This window comes from Leucoraja erinacea, chromosome 3 (assembly GCF_028641065.1).
Source record: "Leucoraja erinacea ecotype New England chromosome 3, Leri_hhj_1, whole genome shotgun sequence".
NCBI lineage: Eukaryota > Metazoa > Chordata > Chondrichthyes > Rajiformes > Rajidae > Leucoraja > Leucoraja erinaceus.
Genome location: NC_073379.1, coordinates 3,737,532 through 3,751,420, shown reverse-complemented (window position 1 = coordinate 3,751,420; position 13,889 = coordinate 3,737,532). Strand labels below are relative to the sequence as shown.

The window sequence follows — 13,889 nt, the reverse complement described above, 5'->3', positions numbered from 1 at the left end:
ATTGAAAACAGCATGAATGTTTTAAAAATACCTTCACTTACCTATCTAATTAAGGTATATAATGCAATTCAAATGGATGAGATTGCACTGCATGTGCCAGACCTGGTTCGTGTAAAGCTAGTTCTGTATCTCAGTAAACTTGGGTATCAGCTGTGAATTCTGTCTTGCGAACAAAGTGGAGTTATTTAGTGTCCTAGTATCAGACCTTCAGTGCATTCCAAGTGGCGGTGCACAGGTGCCGAAAGTTAGACTGTGGGGACATTAGGAGCGGAGATCCAGCAGGAGAATGCTGTATGTTAATGTCAAGGCAGCACCATGCGGTCTAATGAACATTTTCTGCAGAGACATCTGAGATTAGGTCTCAGCCTTTGGATGCTTTGGGTAGGAGAGTGGTGGGTGTGAGTCAATGGTCTTCTTGCAGATAGCAAGCAACTAATGGGTGGAGAATGGGGAGCTGTGGGGGTGACTGTATGGGGAATCAAGAGGAAGGAAGAGGAAACGGGCTAACTAGGAAAGAGATAAGCAAAGGAGGGACGAAGCTGAGGAAATGCCCCATGAGGTGGGGAGGCTAAGAGAGGCAGTTGAGAAGAGGAGTCGGAGGGAGGGGCTCGGTGTGAAGGGTTTGAATGAGGGAGGGGAGCTCATGGTAGGTTCATGCGTGAGTGAGTGTAACTTCTCATCATTGGATTAAATCCTCACTGTTGAATCACTGTGGTAACTAGTGTGCAACACCTATCCCATGTTAGAAGAAATCACACATGGATATGTTGCACTCCTCAATGGAAGCTAATCAGCCTGCATCTTAGTGATATTGTTCCTGCAAGATCTCCCTGTTTTTAATTATTTACCATATCTCCTTATTAACTTACCCAACCTACTTGTTTACTAGGATCCTCCTCCATTTTATTGAATATTCCTTGCCTTGTTTATCCAACCCAAATGAATTACTTTCATTAAATTAAATGGATTAAGTATTACTTACCACTTTTCTGCCGACATCAATGCACTCATTTAACTCTTCTTAATATTCTCGTCATTTTGCAGTCTCCATTTTTCCCTTTTATTTCTGTTCAGAGCCTTGAGATATTTTATCATATTAAAGGTCTTGCTCTCTCTCTCATTATTTTATTGTATGGTTGCTATCCCTTTCCTCCAAAGATAATTTGGAGTGTGGAGCCGTCATTTACAAAAGTTACGTCCAACGATGGAAAATCTGGTGAATATCGACGTTGACTTTAGAGTATCGGTCTACTTCGAAAGTATAACTCTGAGATAATCCAAAGTGCAGAATACCAATGCGTGTGTGGCTTGCCTAAGGCCTGCAGTCATATTACAAAGTAAAATTAAGCATTGCTGCCCCTTCTTGTAGCTGTTTGGTCACTGAAAATACCATGCATGGTTTTCCTGTGATTTTGCACATTTGAGTCAGTGCCAGATACAGCGGATGCTCTTAATAAAATGACAACAGTAATTTAGCTTTGTCATTTGAACTGGCACGAGCTGCATGGCTCAAAAATACAGTATTAAAGCAGTTGAGTGTGTGTCGAGTCTAATTCTTTTTCCCATTTTCCACAAAGCTGCATTTCCATTAACTTTGGGGAAAATACACTGGCAGATTCATTTAAAATAAGTTCAGCTCCACCCTTCATGTGAGTGGCTTATCCTTCCAAATATAAATTAAGGCCTCGGGATGGCTTTTCATTAGCTTGATGTTTATTTATATTTTTGCACTCCTTAGACAGCATGACCGAACACAAGCATAACTGTAAGTCAAATGATCTCAAATAAACTAAAAATTCTTGCTGTAGCATATGCTAACCATTACAAGATGCTTTGATGGAAGGATATTAAAATTACTGGTAATTGACATAAAATATGACAAAGTGTTTTAAGCTTTCTGAGCAAAGCAACACACATTACAGAGGAGCGGCCCCATAATGTAACTGATTAATGAAGAATTGCTCAGGCACATGCAGTTGATGTTATGAAAAATGAATTCTTTGTTGTCTTGTCGACAACCAGGCAACAGCAGCCGGAAGAAACTATTAATGGGAATCATTATCAATAGCAATATTTTCAAACTCTATTATGGCAATCAGGCAGGAATTTATTCAATAGATTTAGTTCATTTGGTCGTAATTGACAAATAATCAAAATTTATCAATGTACTTGCACACATTTCACTAACAATCAAGCAAAAGTGGTCCATTTACCACCTGACTTGATCCAAATTAGGACTAAATTGATGATCAATTAATCTTAGAAGGGGCAGCGTTGTATTTTGTAGAACAGCAGCAGCAAAAGTGGCAAATAAATGGAGTAAAGACAGGAGATTAGTGGAATGAGCAGAAAGGAGCTGAATGCGCCACGGATCGCAGCTAATGAGCATGCAGCTGGATTACAAATAGCTGGATTTATGGAGTCTGTATAAAGACGACAACCTAAGGAAAAGACAGACTTTTTTCACGTCAGTCAAACAAATTTATGTGTATTGACTGATCGTGGTGTTAGCACCGATAAATAGGTAAGTTTGCCGTTACAAGTTAATATTCTACAGGAGACAAAATATCAAACATTTGTATGAAAAGTCATGACCTGATAATACTCTATTATTTTTAAATGCAAAAAATATCCTAAACTTTGAGTTTGCATACGTACCAGAAAATGCAAGGTTTTAATTTTATGAATCTGAGGATGTTCATAATTGTTTTTCACAGGCTAGTAAAGGAAAAACTTATGTACGAAAAAGAGGCAAAACAGCAGGAAGAAAAAGTTGAGAAAATGAAAGCTGAGGGGGGTGATCACTATGTGGTTAAAAAGCAGGTAAGTTTGATTGTTAGCTTGGTGTTGTATTTGAAAACTGCTATGTGTTCATAAGAAGCCTAAAATATTCTGGTACTCTGATCACTTTCCTGATAGTACTAATACTCTCGGGCAAGTGTACAGAATAGCTTTAATGGTTTGTATGCTGATCTATTATTGAACCCTGCCACCTTAACAGCCAGCCAGGAAATTATTTCAGAATATTGTGCTTATAGCAATCAAGTTTGGTGGACCCATTTCACTGTCAAATCAATCAAATTTCTCCCCTTTTCAATTGGGTCCAATTTTCCAAAACCAAGCTCAAAAATAATTTAAAATATTACTATTTATGTTTTCAAGTTGTTGTTAATAATAATAATAATTATTATTATTAAATATTCACCCAAAAGTGCTTTTTTTTTTGTTTCCTTCTATTGACATTTCAGTATTTTTGTTAATGTGTGACTTTTCAGGTGAAGAACTACTTTTTTAATAATCTGTTCAAATTTGTGGAATCTGAAAACTGAGGGATGAAATTGTTTTAAAATGAATAACTTATCTTCAGTTTGCTAATGGGTTTACTATATTTTGTTCCTGTATAATATGTTATCTGCCATCATCACGTCAAAAATAAATCTCGTTTATATCATGTTTTGCAATATGAGTGTGCCTGAACGGTGCTGGCTCGAAGGGCCGAATGGCCTCCTCCTGCACCTATTTTCTATGTTTTCTATGAACGTCAATTAATTTCACAACCTAATTTCTATTGTAGCAGGTCCGGTATGCAAGTTACAGTACTTGAATACAAATCAGCAGGTTCACCTGTAGTATAAAAAATAACTGTTTGGAAAATATGCTCTTCAAGTGGATTTAGAAACTTTGCAATTGATTCTAGCTCACTTCATTTTCCATGAAGATTCCTGTTGTTCATTAACATTTGTGAAATTTGAAATCAATTCTGAAAAGATTGCTCATAACTATGCCAAATTATATAATTTCCCATTTTGCAATTTTGGGTGGTCAACAATAGCCTGCGTTATTTTGCATGTTGGTATTCTTGACCGTGATGATATGTGTACATTAATTTCAACGTTGTACAATTTTTGTGTGAACAGGATTCTTGGCTCTCCTATTGCTTTCACAGTGGTAATCTGGTCTAGTAAAGGACAAAGATTACAGAGCAGATGCTATAAGGAATTTCCTCTGGACAATATATCTAAATCTTGATAGTAGAACAAAGTGTAATTTGTATGTGAACATGTATGAAGTGGTGTGTGGGAGAGTGTGTTTCGTTGATAGCATGGGCCAACAGGAAAAGAATCACACCCTAAATGCGTTTTACTACTTGAGTGGAATATTTTATAAAGAAATGCCTACCTGACAAATATAAAGTGCACAAGACATTCATTCCCACAAGGTTTCACTATTAAATTGCTTAAGGCAATTTAGTAGTTACTGTTCTCTGAAGAGCAGAGTTTGCATAGTCACTGTACAAGCTGCAATTGCAAACAATTCCTGGCTCCTTCAGTTAAGCGAATGGCTTGAAATAAACAGAAAATGGTGGAAGCAGTTAGTAGATTTGGCAGTGTCTTGAAAGAGAAATTGAGTTAATTTTTCTGGTGGAGGACCTTTCATTAGAATTGGAAAAGTTCAGAGTTTTCGAGTTTTGATGGAGAATCTTTGAAATGTTAATTGTTTCTCTTGCCATAGATTCTGCCTGACCTGCCATCTGCTTTTATTGCTTTCTGTTTTCACTTCAGATTTCCAGCATTTGTAGGGGTTTTTTCAGTCAGTTTGATTTTGCAAAATGGTAGTCTTTTTCATATCAATCCGCTTAATGATAGCTTTTCCATCAAAGTTGACTAGCAATCATTGGGCGATCTCTATAATGGAGTGAAGAGTATGTGAACAGATAATATGGTATTTTCACCAAGGCTGACAATTTTGTCAAGGACGATTACTGATACCAACCATATATCAGAATTTATGAGAGATTTAGTTTCTAAGTACAACTTCTTGGTTTGATATTCACATCTTTCAATCAAATTTATGGTGGTAAATGATCGGTAAAGGCAATAAGTAAAATAATTATCATGCACACCTGTCAATATTACTGCCTTCAATGTATTACATATTCAATGTTTTCTCAAAGATTAAATGCCTTACCTTATTATTTTGTGGAGAAAATTCTACTTCTAACGCAGGTAAGTCATGTAACTTGATGAACCGAATGATGATGAATTCCTCCATTTTAAGTTCTATACTTCATAGTGTGCAAAATGTGTCCAGGCATAGTCTTTCATGCCAATGTGATTCTAGGGCTAAAGTCAGATAGTGTTCATGTTTAGATAGAATGAACTGTTCAAACTGCAACTTAGAATTTCAATATGTACGAATTTTGGGATATTGCAAGATTTTGAATAAATAAAATGATTGTAAAGAGGTAAATTGATAGGAAAAGTTTTGAGGAAAATTGGCCAAACATGAGCAGGTGGGTCTAGTGTAGATAGAGATTTTTTGTCAGCATTGGCAAGTGGGGCCTGTTTCTGTGATTTATGACTGACTCTTTTCTTGTGGAAATAAATCATGGACCATGACCTATGGAAGAGGTATGTAGAGAACATGACAGCATATGGGACCATTGTCAGAAGATACAAATTTAAATCAACTATTTCATTTGCTACCTATTTCTCCCTCTCCTTCCACTTTCTCCACCAACACCTGTCACATATACATATACTTTTTCACACTTGGATATGGCCAGTGTACTAGATTTGTAAACCAGAGGATGGAAGTTCAGATTCCACCATGAACCTGCATTCTCTGTGTTTGGTCATTTCTATCTACCTGCAGGAAAAAAAAGCTTCTGAATTATTTAGTTTAAGAGGATAGTCATGTCTGGCATGTTAAGTCTACATGTAACTCCTGTCCCATACTATGCGTGTGATATTTCTAGCTGGTGGTGGTAAAGTAAACCAGCCAACCATAAGCATTTGTTGCAAATGAAATCTTTAGCTTGTTTTTGTCAAATCACAAGCAGGAGTAATGCAGCGGGTTAAAAATGAAGTCCAAAATGCTGTCAGCCATAGAGTGGAGCATTTTGTATATTAAAAATAATTACAAGGTAAATAGAGGTGGCAAATAGTTGGGCTTAAGTACCCGGAACAAATTATTTTAAAGGATTTAAATTTTTAACATAAGTAAATTCTCATCTCTCTGTTGCCTCTCGCATATACCAAATTTTTGTTGCACTGCCATGGCTAACCTAAGGTTTGTAGTTCCTTCCCTAAACATCTTGGTGTCTCTTCTTCTCTATGTACATACTTCTCAGAACCTGATTGTCATCTACTCAAATTGATGTGGCCCACTGTCAGGTTTTGTTTGATGCACCTGAAGCTGTATTATCACACTAAGTGTACTACATAATATGTTAATTTAATCCAAATTGGTCCCACCTACTCGATGCACTTATTTAGATTCCTCCTCACTTACCTCCATCGGTGCCATCACTTGCTCAAGAAGCTCTTTGCTGAATTTCAGTACTCTTACTAAAGAAAATCATGCACCCTGACATATTTAGCTCTGTCCTGTCCAGAATATGAGAGTGTTTTTGTCATTGCTACACAGCAGAAGCTATATGTGAATTTGATTTATTTTATTTGCTGTATCGCACCATGAGCTGAAAATTAGTAAATCTGGTTGATTGTATTCCCACTAACTTTTAAACTCTTATTTGTTGCTTAAAAATCTAAACCTAAATCATGTGTAGGAAGGAACTGCAGATGCTGGTTTAAACCAAAGATAGACATAAAATGCTGGAGTAACTCTGGAGAGAAGGAATGGGTGACGTTTCGGATCGAGACATTTCTTCAGACTGAAGACTTCTTCAGTCTATCTAAAACCAAACCATTCTGCATTTAATTCTTCCTTAAATCCCATAGTTACCTAAAAAATAAAGATGCCTATAATCCTGTTTCGGTTATAACTTAAAATAATGCTTCATGCTTCTTTCACTTAATGTAGATCTGATAATTTTTTTCTGAAACTATTGAAGTTAACACAGATTAGAATGATAAAAATCTAAATCTGGAATGCACTGGCAAAAGATTGTAGCTGGTACATTAATTTTTTCCCCAAAGGAACTCATTCAAGGCCCAGTGACAAAGCTCCCTGGGTTTCACCAGCCTCGAAGGACATGGGAGGTTTAAAACAGAATCCAGTTCGGACATGAGCGATGTGCCCACTTAATGAGTAAGTAGCAAATCAAACCCTCCTTTGGCTGTAACCTGCATCAAACAATGGACCATATCATTACATCCTGCCCGTGTTACAATTTTGTTGGGATAGGTTTCACATAAACTCCCTCTCCGGGGAAAAAAAAGTACAGTCGATTTTATAGACCTTGAGCTCACTTTTTCAATGTAGCACCAATCATGCACATGAAGAATCTTTCCCTTCCATGAATTTACATGATCTACTGGGAGTTTTATATGTTTTCTATTTGTTCATGAGCTCTCTTTTGCAAAACATGTTGAAATTTTGAATCCTTACTTTGAAATTTCTCCATTCCTTCCCTTCTCTATCTCTGTAACCTGGCCTGTGCACAAAATTTGAATCACTTTTTTTCATGCCTGCGCTTCCAGCTGCGTCAGCTTAAATTCTGTACTTCACTCCCTGCGTCCCTCTGCCTCCTCAGCTGTTCTCTACTCAGTTTTTTGGAAGTTTAAAAAAAAAACCGTATGGCATTAAAATTCTATACCAATAATAGTCCCATTTTTTTTTTTTTTAAACAAGTGAGTTGTAGGATACTGGATGGTTTATGCAAGAACTTCAGTAAAGCTTTCAATAAGGTCCTTCATGGTAGACTTGATAGATTGGTTTTGCCATAGAATTCGGAAGAGAGTGGTGGTGGAATATTATTTTGACTGGAGGCGTGCGACTAGTGTTTTTTTTTGTTTTTTTGTTGCAGTGATCAGTGATGGAACCTCGATTGTTTAATATATATATCTATATTATTAAAACTCTGTTCTTGACCGGTTTTGGCGATCTGTGCTGCGATTTCCGAGAGAACGCCGCCACCTACGGCCGTCATTTTTGGCCACCTCGTTCGGAGCCCCCCTCTCCGCCGTATGTGTGCTGAGGATTTTTCCCGTCGATGAAATATGACAGAGATATTAATGATTTTACAAAATTCTCCATTCTCTCTGCTGCCCCCGCTGGCAGCAGGGGGGAGGGACTATAAAACCAGGAAGTGGTGTGCCTCAATCAGTCTCTGCAAGTGGTGTGCATCAATCAGTCTCTGCAAGTGGTGTGCCTCAATCAGAGATCTGAATGACACTGACAAATGTCTACAGCACTGTGAGTACCCTTAATTTGGTTTGAAAATGAAAATATGGTTAGAGGTAAAAAAGCACTGCCTGCAAATGGTTGTTTGGGTTCCCCCCTCCTCCCCTCCCTCCCCTCCCCCCCCCCACCTCCCCCCCTCCCCCCCCTCCCACTCCCTCCCCCCCCCCCCCCCTCCCCTCTCACGCCTCCCGTTCCCCCCCTCCCCCCCTCTCCCGCCCCCCCCCCCCCTCCCCCCCCCCCCCCCCCTCCCCCCCCCCCCTCCCCTCCCTCCCCCTCCCCTCCTACCCCCCTCTCCCCCTCTCCCCCTCTCCGTCCCTCCCCCTCTCCCCCCTCCCCCCTCCCTCCTCTCCCCCTCTCCCCTCCCCCCCCTCTCCTCCTCTCCCCCCCCTCCCCCTCTCCCCCCTCTCCCCTCCTCCTCCTCCCCCCTCCTCCTCCCCCCTCTCTTCCCCGCCCCCCTCTCTTCCCCTCTCTCCCCCCCCCCTCCCCCCCCTCCCCCTCTCTCCTCCCCCCTCTCTTCCTCTCCCCCCTCTCTTCCTCTCCCCCTCTCCCCCCTCTCCTCCTCTCTCCCTCTCCTCCTCTCTCCCCCCTCCTCCTCTCTCCTCCCCTCTCCCCCCCCTCCCCCCTCCCCTCTTCTCCCACCTCTCTTCCTCCCCCCCCCCTCCCCCCCTCCCCCCCCCCCTCTCCCCCTCCCCCCTCTCCCCCCCCCTCTCCCCCCACCTCCTCCTCCTCCTCCTCTCCCCCCCCCCTCCTCCTCTCCCCCCCCTCCTCCTCCCCCCCCTCTCCTCCTCTCCTCCCCCTCTCCCCTCCCTCATTCTCTCTTTCTCACCTTTATCTCCCCTCTGTCCCCCTCAGTCTCTCCTCCTCTCCCCTCCTCCTCCCCCCCCCCTCTCCCTTCCCCCCCCCCCCCCCCCTCTCCTCCCCCCCCCTCTCCCCCCTCTCCTCCCTCCTCTCTCCCCCTCCTCTCCGCCTCCTCCCATCCATCCCCTCCCCTAAACCCCCCTCCCCTCCCTCCACACACCCCCCCCCGCCTTCCCTCCCTGCCCCCCCCTCTCCTCCCCTCTGTAGATGACATGTGCATGTCCTTTAATATAGTGACCTCGCCACTACTAACCACTCCCCATATCAGAAGTATAATTGCAACCTCGCCACCCATTGATCGCTCTCTAGCTCCTGTGACAGACCACGTACAGCTAGGCCAGTAACGTTTGTGTATTATCAATAAATAGTAGTAAAGACACAGTGTGTTGATGACTCCCTCTTTACATGGTGTCACAATCGTACCTCTGCGCCTCCTGTTTGTCGGGTTTTATTTACTTTTGACCCAGTTCCCTATCCCTTGTTCTATCTCCCGTGCCATGGCTACCTCGCCGCAAGCCCGAGGTGCTTGTCTTCGACTCGGACATTGCCCATCAGTGGGGTTTCTTTAGACACGATTTCCAGCACTACGTGCGAATCGCCCATCCTGCTGCCACCGCTGAAATGCGGGCTTCTCTGCTCCTCAACCTGGCTGGTCCCGATGCCCTGGAACGATCTGAGCCGTTTGTATATGGTGCAGGTGAAGATGCTCGAGACCCGGTATGTCTTATGGCTAAGTTTACCGCGATGTGCGACATCCCCACCAACTGCATTCTAGAGCGTTTAAAATGTTCAGCCGGCGTCAGATCCCTGGAGAATCAATCGACAACTATATCGCTGCGTTGCGACACATGGCCAGGCGTTGTCGCCTGGACGCTCTGACCCCCGATCAAGTGACCCGGGACATCCTAGTATATGGCCTTCTAGATGTGAAGCTAAGGGCTGAACTTCTGCGGAAGCCCGACCTGTCTCTGGACGAGGCTCTGCACGCCTCCCGCATGGCTGAGGCTGTCGCCTCGGCACTGTCGCCTGCTGATCATGAGATTAACTTTGCCAGTGCTGCTGGTCGCCGGCGGAACACTGGCCCGCCACGGCAACGGGGTTCCCCAGGACCCGGGGGCGGCAGCCCACGACGTTGCCCCGACTGCAATTTTGCCTCCCATCAGTTTAATGTGTGCCCTGCTTTGGGCAAAACATGTAATTTTTGCAGGAAGTTAAACCATTTCTCTGCAGCTTGCGCTCCCGTGGGAAGCCAGTTCCCGCTCCATGGAGAATGTTAAACAACCTTGCTCAAGCTGATTGCGAGCTTGGTTCCCAGTACCAGCCAGACGAACTCCCTTTGTCTGATACCAGTTCATCCCAGGGTGAGACCAGCATTTTTTCACTCTTGGATGCACATGCCTTGATAACGGACCCTTCGGTTCGGGTTACTGTCAATGGTTCGACCTTCTCCGCAAAACTTGACACGGGGGCCGTGACAAATGTAATGTCAACAAGCCTTTTCAAAAAGATAAGAACTGATGAAATAGTGACTGTTGACAACTCCCGCCTGCATGCCTACGGGGGAGGCGTGCTCGTTCCTGTGGGAAAGGCAACCCTGCACTGCAAGGTCCTGAAGGCCTCTCGGCCCCTCACTTTCTACCTGCTAGACTCTGACAACATTACCTTGCTGGGTGCCCAGGCGTGCCAAGACCTCGGATTGGTCTCCTTTCACCGTGATATCCACCAGGTGCGGACCCTCATGGACCCCCTGCACGAATACCCTGACCGTTTCGACGATAAGCTGGGCAAGCTGCCCAGTTGCTACAAGATTGCTGTCGACCCCAGTGTTGAACCGGTGATCCGCCCGCCGCTCCGCGTCTCCTTCGCCATGAAGGACAAGGTGGAATCGACGCTGCTCAACATGGTTACCATGGGCATCCTGAAAGAGGTGAGTGATCCCACCCGGTGGGTCTCCACCATGGCTGTTGCCGCGAAAAAGGACAAAAGTGAAATTTGCATTTGCATCAACCCCAAGGACCTGTTTGGGGGAACAGACCCAACGGGTCTGCACTTGGTCTAGTATATATATATAATTGTTATGGATGACAATATAGTTAAGTTTGCAGTTGACGCAAACATTGACAGAGTTGTGGATAGTGCAGAAGAATACAGCAAGATTTAGACCAGTTGGAAATTTGGGCAGAGAAATGGCAAAAATTGAGTTTAATCTGGACAAGTATGAGGTGATGCATTGCGAGAGATCAAATATAAGAAAATATATGTCCATCGGTCCCTGAAAGTAGAAACACAAATGGATACGGTGGTAAAGAAGGCACACGGTATAATTTATTGGTTGCGACATTAAGTATGAAAAGTCAGAAAATCAGATACAGTTATAGTCATAGGCCCAACTCACCCACACCGGCCATCAATGTCCCAGCTCCACTAGTCCCACTTGTCTGCGCTTGGTCCATATCCCTCCAAACCTGTCCTATCCGTGTAACTGTCTAACTGTTTCTTAAACGATGGGATAGTCTCAGTCTCAACTACCTCCTCTGGCAGCGTGTTCCATACATCCACCACCCTTTGTATGAAAAAATTACCCCTCGGATTCCTATTAAATCTTTTCCCTTTCACCTTGAACTTATGTCCTCTGGTCATCGATTTCCCTACTCTGGACAAAAGACTCTGTGCATGTACACAATCTATTCCTCTCATGATTTTGTGATACCTCTGTAAGATCTCCCCTCATCCTCCTGCACTCCATGGAATAGAGACACAGCCTTCTCAACCTCCTCCTATAGCTCACACCCTCTAGTCCTGGCAACATCCTCGTAAATCTTTTCTGAGCCCTTTCAAGCTTGACAATATCTTTCCTATAACATGGTCCCCAGAACTGAACACAATATTCTAAATGCAGTCTCACCAACGTCTTATACAATTGCAACATGACCCCCCAACTTCTATACTCAATACTCTGACTGATGAAGGACAAAATGCCAAAAGCCTTTTTGAACACCTTAGCTACCTGCGACTCAACCTTCAAGGAACCATGCACCTATACTCCTAGATCCCTCTGTTCTACAACACTACCCAGAGCCCTGCCATTTATTGTGAAGGTCCTGCCCTTGTTCGACAAAATGCAACACCTCACACTTCTCTGTATTAAATTCCATCAACCATTCCTCCGCCCACCTGGCCAATGGATCCAGATCCTGCTGGAAGCGTTCACAACCATCTTCACTATCTGCAAAACCACTAACTTTTGTATCATCACCAAACTTGCTAATCTTGCCCTGTATGCTCTCATCCAAATCATTGATGTAGATGACAAACAGTAATGGGCCCAGCACCAAACCCTGAGGCACACCACTAGTCACAGGCCTCCAGTCTGAGAAGGAACCTTCCACCATCACCCTCTGCTTCCTTCCATGGAGCCAATTTGCGATCCATTCGGCTATCTCTTCTTGGATCCCACGCAATCTCAAACTGTTGTACAAATGTTTGGTTGGGTTTCATTTAGAATATTGTATGCAGTTCTGGTCACTGCATTACTGGAAGCATTTAGAGGCATTGGAGCCTTCCAGAAAAGTTTCATCCAGGATATTGCCTTGATTAGAGGATATTGACTAATAGGAGATGTTGGACAAACTTAATTTGTTTTCTCTAGTCACAGGCTGAGAGGGTGAGTATATAAAATTAATAGAGGCATTGGTTAGGTAGATACCCTTTTTCACTAAGTGGAAATATCAAATATTGGAGAGCATAATTTTAAAGTATGAGGATGGAACTTTTAAAGGAGATTTATGAGGCATGTTTTTTTACACTGAACTGTGGGGGCTTGGAACACATGGCTTGGAGAAGTGGTGGAAGCCGAAGGATTTTAAAGGCACACGGACGGGCAGGAAATGATGGGGTGTAGACAATGGGCAGGCAGATGGTATTAGATTAAATTGGCATCATGGTTGGCAGAAACATTGTGGGCCGGGGAACCTGTATCTGTATTGTACTGTTCCATGGGTCACTTTGTTATCACCAAGATAGTAGATATGACAAAGTGATTTAGTAGCTTTGTGAGGAAACTACTTGGATCAAATAGTAGATTGCATCTTTTTATTAAATAATAGTAACTTGGAGTTCCTCAAAATCATCCCCTCACATTCGGTTCCTCTTTTAAATTTATATTGCCCACTCAGTATTTAATCCCAACTGAACATTTGGTAATTCCATTCTGTATTAATCGGCTTCTTGATTCTTGATGTCTTTTGAGTGGGGGCAATGGAAATCCTGCTGCTGCTTTCAATTCTGAATGTCTTGCAAGTCTGAATGTGCAGCCATTGCCACTTCCTCCAGCTCCATCCTTGTTAATATTATCAGCCTCTGTATCTGACCTCAAGTGGAACCTCTCACACCTCTCCTGCTAAAGCTATCACATAGAAATACGAATTCCACATTCATGCCAAAGACTACTTTACTCCTCAATTTAAATCTATCAACAACAATTTGCATTTATATAGGATCTTCAACATAGACAAACATCCCACTGAGAGAAAATGGAGCAGATGCCAAGGTTCTGATTAAATGAGTTAGGATATGACTGAAAGCTTGGTCAAAGGTATGCCTTTAAAGGCTAGCAAAGCAAGGAAAAGCGGATTTGGAGATAACAAAGCTCCATCACTGAGAATGAAGAATAGAGAAGATGATTAACAGGAGGCAAGTTAGGAGATTGGATGAATTGAATGAAATGGAGGGAGCTCTGACTAGATAGGGATATGTATTGTATTCATAAGTAAGAGTTTTTAAATTTATTGGCGACACTTAATATGTGAACATAAGTAACGGTCAACAAAAATGATTGTTGTACGACAGTGTGTTAATGTTATAACAAGTTTTCACAGTTAAGT

General features: G+C 42.9%; 1 protein-coding gene across 1 annotated transcript in view; it reads left to right on the top strand.

Moving 5' to 3' along the window:
• tbca (tubulin cofactor a) overlaps positions 1 to 13,889 on the top strand; it is a 59,556-nt gene that overhangs the window by 30,129 nt on the left and 15,538 nt on the right. The window contains exon 2 of the mRNA XM_055631554.1: positions 2,718 to 2,823. Within this exon, the coding sequence (XP_055487529.1) occupies positions 2,718 to 2,823 (106 nt within the window). The remainder of the gene's footprint in view (positions 1 to 2,717; positions 2,824 to 13,889) is intronic.